Source organism: Eptatretus burgeri, chromosome 16, assembly GCF_056783735.1.
Source record: "Eptatretus burgeri isolate ZD-2024b chromosome 16, Ebu_testis_v1, whole genome shotgun sequence".
Lineage (NCBI taxonomy): Eukaryota > Metazoa > Chordata > Myxini > Myxiniformes > Myxinidae > Eptatretus > Eptatretus burgeri.
This window is the reverse complement of record NC_140976.1, coordinates 59,162,774-59,173,254: the sequence shown is the minus strand read 5'-3', so window position 1 is coordinate 59,173,254 and position 10,481 is coordinate 59,162,774. Positions and strand designations below refer to the sequence as shown.

Below are 10,481 nucleotides of genomic sequence, written 5' to 3'. Positions count from 1 at the left end.
TAAATTAGAATGAGTTAAGTACCTGGAAGTATTGGGGATAGAGGGGTAGAGGGATGTTGGCAGGACCTTGAGGTAGTTTGAGTATTGATGGATAATTGTGTGGTGCATCTGTGTTGAGTGTGATATTTGTGAGAGGGTCTCCTCAAGGGGTGGTGTGTGGTCGTTGTTGCCCATTCCTCACCTGAAAACTACCTTCACCCCTCCCCCCCCTACTACCCCAAAAAGAGATATAAAGAACAATTTCTTCCCCATATTTAATTTTTAACACCCTCTCCCTGTAAACCTGTTACACTGTTTTCATCCCCACTCCCCCAACCCCCCCCCCCCCCATGACATGAAGTCATTTTGACGGATTTATTTAATTTGGTGTTCATGGTGTGTCATCCAATGTCCTCTCCCTCTGTCAGATTTCCTTGATCAAAAGTTTTTGGCCCAATTCTTTCATTAACCCACCGGCCCGTCGTTCGACTAAATCAGTTAAAGCATGAAATTAGCAATTTGTTGAGGATGCCGGCAATAGCTCGCCTGCTCTTCACAAAAGACACCGTGGCACCTTTAATGTCCACCAATGAAAAAGTGTGGCAGGCTCAGGGAAATCAAAAAATTGGTGAAAACATCAATGGGGGGGGGGGGGATTTTTTTTTGTTATAATTATTTTTAGGGACAAATTTAAAATCCCTCCCACTCCCCAAGTTCGACGTCAAGATTGAAAAAGAAACACAAGGCTTCGAGTACACCCATTTAAGACGGCCTGCTTAATAAGAAACCAACTCACCTGCCGTTGCACCGTGCCATGTCAGACCCACGGGTACCCTCGGCAGGTTTTACACCAACGGTTCTCGGGTGTCAGACAATGGAAATGCAGATCGTCCTGATTTCCCAGTCCAGCCCCGACCAGGCAGCTGTATCCAGGACCCGGAGCCAAAGATGGATGACCTTAAAGCAAACACGTCCCGCCTCGAAGGGGGCCACAGGGTCGCCATCCAGTGACGACACAGTTCCTTCCTCCAAGTTCTCCACCCTGACTGTTCACGTGCTTTTCCTGCTCACGACCCCCTTAAACCCCCTCTCCTTCTCCTCCTCCTCCTCCTCCCCCCCTCCCCACCGAGTCATAGTTCCCCCTTCCAGGATTAAAACCAACAAAACGTCCTGGGGGTTGGACTCGTCTGGAGGAACCCCGAACACACCGCGCAGTTGTTCAAGTCTGAACTCGAACCCTCCTGCTCACGAGGTAAGATGCTGCTCTTTTCTCAAGGAACTGATGAGTTGAAATGACAAAACAAATAATCCAAATCGGAATAATTTATTTATTCGGTTACCGCAGCGCTGTCGTGAAAGCGAAGAGAATGTTAGAACACGCAAGTTGGTTCCATCTTGAAACTTTGTGGCCCAGTGGGTCCGATGCCAGTATGATGTCAATTGATTATTTTCTGATAATTATCTGAAACTAGTGCGTGCCCATACGTGCGTGGCCGTACGTGCAAAAAAAAAGAAAGAAAAAAAGAGGCATTGTGACGTCAATTGTGATGTCATAGCACCGTGTCCTTCCATCGGTTTGGTAAATAAATGGCCATAACTTGGGAACCACTTGTCCGATTGATATCAAACCTTGAAAAGGCACTTCCTCAGGTCCCCAGCAATATATCTGGCAAGTTTCAATTAGATCGGACCAGTGGTTGTCAAGAAACAGTGGTCACAGACAGACAGACAGACAGAGATTGCTGGAATTATAGATAGATAACATCTCCTGATAATGGCTTGCAATGGGCTCCTCATCTATCGGCTGCAGACTTGTCCTGGGAAGGGATGAATTGTGAGAATTTAAAATTCCTCCAAAGTGAACACGTAAGGAGGGTTGATGGAAGGTCAAGAAGTGTGGCAAAGTGCGTCAGAATGAAAGAAGAGAAAGGTTTCGAAGAGTAAGGAGCTCGGCCGAAGCGTTTAATATCGTGCACGTCATACATAGATGGCCCCGAATTAAAGAAATGTGAAAGCTGTTCCACAGTTCCACGAATATTTGGGGAGAAAGTAGTCGTCGAACAGCTTGCGCATCTCGTTCCATCAACTGATGCACATTTGTCCGTCTCTTTTTGTATTTCGTCCTCAGAGCGAACGCCTCGAGCCATGTGGCAAGCATGGCTGATGGTGGCATCCTTGGTCAGCTCCTCCAGCCTCGCCGCTGCACCTACTTCCCTGTCGGTGGTCGAGGAGTCTCCTGCAGGCACGGTCATTGGGAGTCTGTCCAAAGCACTGGGCCTCTCCGTTCGCGAAATGCACCGCAGGCACTTCCAGCTCCTACCGGGACCTCACACCGACCTTGTCAAGGTGGACCTCGCGAAAGGAGTTCTGAAGGTACTCAAGCACCTGACCCTCATAATGTAGGTGGAACAACCAAGTTTAGAACCATCGATTTGAACAAAACGGCTTTTCCCTTTCCGATATTTTGATTTCTGCTTGGCCCTCCGATTGCAAACGGATTCAACTTGAAGAATATTTTCAAATTTGTGAATAACTCGTCGCTACAATTACAGAATCGCAGTCGCTCCCCCATTCTCTCCACGTTAATCTCATCTCGGACAATCTCAGTCGACCGACCATCTTTTAATCGACTGGGTCTCGTATTCCAGGCCGGAGCTGTTGAGTGACATCGCACGCTGCCCCAAGCACACACATGATAACGGCACACCGACAACAGTCGAAGCAATAATTGTCCACCATCGGTCAATGTTTCTGTTTTCGGAGACCTTGCAGACAGCCCATCGTATCATGAGAAATTAAATATTTAAACTTGCCGACACGATGGAACCAAATGGAGTGGTGACATAACTTGCCCTCGCATCAACTCGGTTGGTAGGAGTTGGCTGACGACGTGTGCGACACGGGTGGTTTCCTCACCAAACCCTGCTGGTACAGACGGTGGCAACCAGAACGCGCGATATGGAGAAAACGTTTCGTGACGGTAGCATCCCAACGATGTGCCCTTCTTCAGCTGAGGTTGTTGGTCCCCTACCGGTTTCACCGGAGGGGACTGCAGGTTTGCTCTCCGTCTGTCCATCAGTCAAACCTGTGGTTTTTCAGACTTTTTCCCCCAAACCCCTGAACATATTCGACTGAAACTTGGTAAATGGCTTTATTATGATAGTGACGGATCAAGTTCGAGTTTCAGGACGTTGTGTCAATTTTTCACCATTACGCCCTTTTTGGACTTAGAAAATATCACTTCGGAAGGGGACGTGCATTACCAAGCAATTCTCACTGTTGTTCTTTATTGAAACTTGCTGGCTTCGTAACTGAGCAAAACCATAACAATCCGGTAACTGGAAATTCAAATCCTCAACCTGCTGCGAGAGCAATGGCAAAGCACCCTGTGCATGCTCTATATATATACATATATATTACTAGAGACCAGTGTGACCACTCCTTGGCTTTTTCACAAGATCTTGGCTATTCGTTGTTCACCTTGGCGTCTTGGTTTTCTTTAGGTTTTCTTGGCGTATGGGTTTTCTTTTATCATCGCTTTTCCGAAACCTTGTGAATTCTTGGCTTTTTTCATTGGCTCACCTTGGCATTCATGAAAATGACGAGTGGTCACACTGCCGGTGAGGTCTGCTTACACATTGTAGGCAATAACGAACTGTGCTTCGTACGTAGCTCCGTAATAAATAGCAGCAGTTGCAGCATGACCTCCCTTTGTACGGTGTCTTGGGTCGCTTACCCGCAATGAGCGCAGCAAGGCTGCACTTCTTTTCGGATATTTTCATTTCCGGACGCTTTCCCACGGTTCTGTGATTTTCCCCCGTCGTATGGGCTGCGATGTCCGCCGCCACGCCAAATTTCAGCTTTCCACGTCACCCTGAAGGTACCGAACATCAATATCGATAATAAGTGAGTCAGTGTGTGTTGTTCGAATGAGATAGAAATATAATTTACAGGCTAAAGTACTTGCAAGTGAGTTATGATGATCTGTAAGCTTCTTTTCAACACCGATTGTCAAAAAGAGTTCCAAGAGATAGCCGTGTGGCACGAGCTTACCATCTGCGGACGAGACGTGTATGAAATCGAGGAGGAATTCAGGTCCACTGCAACCTTTCCAAATTGCCTTGATTGAATGTTCACACGAGGAACTTCAATGCAGAAGTTCAGTAGGCCCATCAAACCTGTGTAGCGGTGCAAACACTAATATAACCCCTCTAACCCAAATGCGCCGAGATACATATTCAGGCTTGCAACTCTTTACGGCGCGTCTGACCCACAGGTTAATTCCAGGATCGACCGAGAGCTGCTGTGTTCGTCACGCACCTCGTCGCCATGTGTGCTTCCACTGGAAGCTGTACTCGCTCAGCCTGTACGCTCCCCAGCGCGCCTTTCCCTCTACATCGTGGACATCAACGACCACAGCCCAACGTTCCGATCACCTCATGTCACCCTGAGTATCAGCGAAGGAGCATCGGAAAGCTCTCGATTCCCTCTGCAGGTAGTTAAACGCCAGTTTAAGTATTCGATGTTAACTAATCATGGAAACTGGGTGGCCAGGACATCTCATCTCCCACGGCTAACAATGTCAAGCAATAATAGATGATGAGTATTTCATGGCCGCAATTATTCACACCTCGTGGGAATGGCCGGGGAAAGTTTTTGGCCCAATTCTTTCATGAACCAGGCTGCCCCGGACCTGTCGTTCGACTAAGTCGGTTAGAGCATGAAATTCGTAATTTGTTTCAGGTGCCGGCGATATCTCGTCTGTTCTTCACAAAGGACACCGTGGGATCTTTAATGTCCACCAACCTATGCCGGCAGATGGGCCACCCAGTTTAAAGTCCATCCGAGGGACGGCACACACATTATTGATGGCTTGCCCTGCCTGTGAAACACCAGGACGATAGTTAATAGCTAGGCTGAGATTTGAACACAGGCAAGATGGCTCAGAACAGTGCACACACCTCTATGCCACTCCCCCAAGCCAAGCAGTAATACATTGGCACATAAAATCATTGGCAAACAATAGCTATGTGAGGGGGTGTCCCCCTATACCCCATGCCCCAATGCACCCTCGGTGCCCCAAATGCTGTCTCGGCAAGTCTTTGAGCACACAAAATTTCACATAACATTACACTTTCATTTGCTGACTGCCATTCGGTAAGCAGGAGACCATTTGTTCAAAACCACTCTGGTCATTCATCTGAATTATCCTACTGTTGATTGCAATTGGTCACTGGTTCCTACGCCAAGACAATTATTTTATTATGGACCCGAGGCATCAAAAAGCTACACGTATCGAATAAACGGTTTCAAATGGAGCACCCCGGCACCATAGAGCATTTAAATTGCATCAGACGTGGCAATGAATGTGAATTGGTGCTCCCAGCTTGCCGGCTCAATGATAGAAGATGCCACGTCATCCCTACCCCGGTTAGAATCTCATGCGGGTGTGGGCAACTTGCTAGTTTTAGAAATGTACAATTTTATCATGAAAACTTAAAGATGTCTGTACCTAACGTGCTCCACACTTCTCGTTACCAAGGGTGCAGTGGACCTTGACGCCGGTCGCAATGGGCAGCTCAGCTACACACTCACAGGAGCTCCAGCATTCAAGTTGGACGTCCGTCATGATGGTGGCTCCAGAGATGGTGCCTTTGGTGGGGGATCTTTAGAACTCGTGCTCCAGCAACCGCTTGATCGTGAAAGAGAACCTCAGGTTCTTTTAACGCTGACTGCTTATGACCATGGGGACCGTCCACGATCATCCAGTTGCAAAATAGTAATTTCCGTCGCTGACATCAATGACAACGTGCCTACCTTCGAGCAGACTGTCTATAAAGCCAACAGCTCCGAAGGAACGAAACCGGGCTCCACGTTGATACGTGTTACTGCCACAGACGAGGACGATGGAGTCAACGGAATTGTTAAGTACACCTTCGCTTCGCTAACTGAATTGCATGAGCGTCGCATGTTTGCCATACATCCACAGACAGGTGAATTGACCTTGCGCACACCACTGGACTATGAGAAAAAGACCTCGCATGAGCTCTATATTGAAGCCAGCGATGGTGGACTTGGTGGAGTACCTGCCTACTGCAAAGTAACCATCACTGTCGAGGATGAAAATGACAACACCCCACAAATTACATTTCCATCTGAAGACAACAACAAGCCTGGCTCGATGTCCATAAGTGAAGCTGAGCCAGCCGGTTCTTTTGTGACGTTCGTACGGGTCGAAGATCAAGATTCTGGAAACAATGGACGTACCTCACTCCGCTTTGAAAGCCACGTTCCCTTTCGGCTCCGGCAGCTCCGGCGGGGCGATTTTATTATTGTGACAGAAGGACAACTGGATCGAGAAAAGACAAGGATGTACAATTTGACACTGGTAGCTGAGGACGAGGGAACTCCTCCACTGCAAACACGAACCAGCTTACAATTGCACATCACAGATGGAAATGACAACGCACCACGATTCGACGAACCCTTCTACGAGGTTTCCGTTGAAGAGAACAACGTACCCAATGCTCTCTTGCTGATAGTCGCTGCTCGAGATCACGATGAAGGGGACAACGGACGGATTTCCTACGAGATTGTCGAGTTTGGTGACCAAAGTCCACCTGCGTCCGAGTTAGTGGCTGTGGATGGAGAAAGTGGTGCTGTGCGTGCGATTCGCTCGTTTGATCGTGAGAGCATCCGTGCCATTTACTTTATGATAAAGGCGGAGGACCGAGGCGAGCCTCATCGCAGTGCCTCTGTTCAGGTCACCGTTGTGATCAATGACGTCAACGACAATGCTCCGAAGGTGAAATCTCCCCAACTTCGAGCTGGAAATGCTACAGTTTATGCCCTCAAAGGATTGCCAGCAGGACAAGCAGTCACAGTTGTGTCTGCAACGGACCCAGACTTTGGTGACAATAGCCGCCTGGTTTTTCGACTTTTGCGTGGAAAAGGCAACCTCTTCCAACTCGACAGAGACTCTGGTCAAATTACAAACGAGGAGGACTTAAGTGGACCCGAGGGGGAGAAATACGAGCTTCTGATAGAAATCTCTGACAAGGGTGTTCCCCCTCGCTCCACTCTTGCCTCTCTTTGCATTGTACTTGTAAACTCACTGCCACAACCTCAAGTTCATGACAATGAAGATGATGCAACCACACATTTACTGGGCTTGCCACTGATTCTGATCGTTTCACTGGGCTCCGTTTGCATGCTGCTGCTTATAATCATGGTCACGGTAGCCTTGGTGTGTCGCCGAGAGAACAAAGAGATGCGGACGTACAACTGCCGCACAGCCGAGACATTTTACAGCAAACCACCTTCGGAACTGGCAACCAATGAGGCTAACGTGAAAAACGGTGCCGTTGGCAACATTTCCGACACAGCAGTTGACAACGAGCCGCACGGTGACAAACTCTGCTCCTGCGTACACACTTCAGTGGAACAATCCAACTTGCTCCCGACCCGAAATTGGATCAACGAATGCCTACAATCCTACGGGGCCAATTCACCCCAGAGGTGCTCCCCATACCAGCTATACCCCAACAGCTTACACCATTCCAGGAACAACTGCTGTGACAGCAAAGTCAATGATGTAAGTGACTGATAGTTCGCCAGTTAGGAGAATATTGGGCCATGCTCGAATATACGACGTCACCTGTAGATCAACATACGTCATTCCATCCCACTCACCACCTTTTCACCCAACTCCACAAACAAAATCTTCATGCATCTCATAAGGTTTTCATAAAATGATGAGAAATTTTCTTCTTTTTTGGCAAAGGCCTTGTTGAAGCTAATGCCATATTATGTTCACAGGTGAAACGTGATGGGCACTTCCAGAGACCATATGAAGGCACCAGGTGAGTAGATTGAAAACAGCAACAAAAAAAGTATATAAACGTCTCTTTATACCAATGAGGAATACCTTCTGAACTTTTTCACAACTGTTAATATCCTCAACAAGACACCCACCCGATGAGAACCCACGGAAAGCCAACATTTGGGAGACACAACGAGAAAGGCCCACCTCGTGAGATAATTATTGGCACCAGAAAAGCGAACGTGCAACAAGGCAATCGTGATGCTATTATTTAATAAATAAGCAAGCATCATTAATGTCCGCCTAACTGCTGCTGGCAGACAGAAATCCCGTTTAACGTCCATCCAAGGGCGACACACATTGATGAATCGCCGTGTCCGCGAAACACTAGGGTGAGAGTTTATAGCTCGGCCGGGATTCGAACCCAGGTAAGCCAACTCAGAGGAGAGTGTGCATACCTCCAAACCATCCTGCCAGCCCTCTCAAAAGACCTAATGTGCGTGCATTTAGACTCTCGGGTTATTCTTACCACTCACAAAAACACAGTGCAATGTCACTGCAGATAGTCCACCACAAAGGGCTGTGGCAAACCTCTCTTGCGCGGTCTCTCTGCGGCAAACCACAATTGGCGATGACAGGTATAACAGCTTGTGGACCTGCGGTGATATTAATTGGAAATTTGTTATATTTTAAAGTATGGCAAATCTATATCATAAGAACATCGTTTCAATGATAGAAGCCGAATGAGTTGCTCCTTAAATTCTCAATATCTGGAAAGAAACTTACAAATCTTGAATCAGATGTTCAAAACACCCAATTTCTGGAACTGAAACACCAATTTCACCTCCATAGGGCTGCAATGCAATTTGTTTTGGACTTCGTTCTTGGTAACCCACTTTCTTTTATATTTAACAGGCGTTTGAAAGGGAGAGAGATAGATGGTTTGAGCACCAAAGACAGTGGGAGAGGAGAAAGCGACCCACGGGACAGTGAAGGAGGAGAGAGTGACCAGGATCAAAATACCTCGCTGTGTGTGGGATACCACTGCCAGGCACACAACGGTCCTTCAAGACTCTACGGTATGGTTTGCTTGATTTCAACAATTCTGCATCCTCTGGACACTTCATGGTAGATTTGCGTCGAGTAATCACGTTGTGTTTCTCTGCAGTTCCCAAAAGTCTGACGCCAACCTGGGAGCTGCTGGGTCATGCGGCTGAAGCCCGCCGAATAGCCACGCCGTCGCCAGCTACCTTGAGTTCCCCTGCTTCACCAACAGCAGTACGCAGACCAAAACACAGGCTCCATCTGTTACCTCTTACTGTGCCACCTGCAACATTGTGCAGTCTCTCTGCAACGTCTCAACCACAGCAACCACGTCCAGCACCCCTTGGGACTTTCATTGACGAGTGCATGGCTGCGTACGGTGCCAACGACTCGTCGTCCATCATCGACAGGAAATGTGGAAACTCGGCAAGGCTCAAAACGATGAATAAGTTTGAGGACCTTTCTTCCTCAGACGATGGGGACTCTGAAAAGTCCGTGATGGGTCGGACAAGAGGCCGGGGCTCACGACCTCGTCCTCAAAAGCCTGCTCGCACGTCAAGAACGAACAGCAATGGCGAGGCAAAATACAGGATGTCCGAGGTGAATGGTATTCTTCGTCATCTCGGAGACAGGGGATGTAGCAGTCATGCAAGCATGCCATGTCCTCCTCATGGCAATGCGGATGTCGAACAATATCCCTAACATACCTCTCTCCACAAAGCTCGTAACAGCCACAGTATGGTTTTCCCCCCAAGGAAGATGGACACAATCTTGGAAAGGCCTTTCCCTTGTTCATTTGTTCGTACGTATGCAGAACAAGGCTGAGGGTTTGGCTGTGCCGCTGATGCAATGCCCTCTGCTGGTTAGGGCAGGAATTCGGAATTTGTTCATGGTGCTAGCGATAGCTCACCTACTCTTCGCGAAGGACGCCGTGGGATATTCAATGCCCACCAATGAATGCTGGTAGATGGGGAGCCTGTTTCACGTCTATCCGAGGGATGACGCACATTGATGAAACACCAGCATAACAGATGTATAGCTGGGTCAGAATTCAAACCCATGCTCGACACCTTAGAGGCGAGTGTGTGTACCTCTAGGCCATCCTGTCAGCCCCTTCCCTTGTACATATTGTATTTAAAGTTTGTTGTACAACTCAATAGCTCGAGTACCAGCGATGGACAGATACTTTGAGCTTTCATTGAAGGTTCTGATGATAGTTACTCTTAAAGGTTCCTTTTATGCTCCTTACGCGGAGAATAGCTGCTATGATCGGAGAAGAGGCTTCAAGGGCAAATCTGGGCCGATACCTGAAAAACCACAAAGTAATAATCGAGATTTGCCCTTCAAAGCTCGACCGAGAGCTCGTTCACAAAACCATCTTGAGTTTGGAATTGATGACTCGTGTATGTACAATTCATTCCTGCAGGTGTACAAAGATAAAGCAACATTAATTATTGTTGGATTGTGGGGATATTTATTGATGATTGATATGGTTCTGTGTATTGATGGTTCAATTTGGCGAAACGGTTTATTTAAAGTTCATGATATTCTGCTTGAAGTACAACAGAATATTTTCAGGACACGCAATAGTACAATAAAAGAACTCTTTTGTGTTTGCAAATATTGTGACAATACT

At 47.5% G+C, this 10,481-nt stretch overlaps 1 protein-coding gene across 2 annotated transcripts; it reads left to right on the top strand.

Annotated features, from left to right (window-relative positions):
* The first annotated feature begins 1,103 nt into the window (after positions 1-1,103).
* Positions 1,104-10,466, top strand: LOC147011135 (protocadherin beta-16-like). Of its 2 annotated transcripts, XM_085859921.1 has the most exons (7): positions 1,104-1,231; positions 2,108-2,352; positions 4,256-4,474; positions 5,522-7,573; positions 7,798-7,841; positions 8,717-8,880; positions 8,970-10,466. In XM_085859921.1, the coding sequence occupies exons 2-7, from the start codon at positions 2,125-2,127 to the stop codon at positions 9,545-9,547; spliced, it is 3,285 nt and encodes a 1,094-aa protein (XP_085716047.1). In that variant the 5' UTR covers positions 1,104-1,231; positions 2,108-2,124; the 3' UTR covers positions 9,548-10,466. The 2 variants fall into 2 exon arrangements, with proteins under 2 accessions (XP_085716047.1, XP_085716048.1); XM_085859922.1 differs by lacking the exon at positions 4,256-4,474.
* Positions 10,467-10,481: the final 15 nt, after the last annotated feature.

Coding starts and splice junctions, on each gene's coding strand:
- LOC147011135 (XM_085859921.1), top strand. CDS start 2,125: ATGTGGCAAGCATGGCTGATGGTGGCATCCTTGGTCAGCTCCTCCAGC. Junction 7,574..7,797: donor GTGACAGCAAAGTCAATGAT/GTAAGTGACTGA, acceptor TTATGTTCACAG/GTGAAACGTGATGGGCACTT. Junction 8,881..8,969: donor CGGTCCTTCAAGACTCTACG/GTATGGTTTGCT, acceptor GTTTCTCTGCAG/TTCCCAAAAGTCTGACGCCA.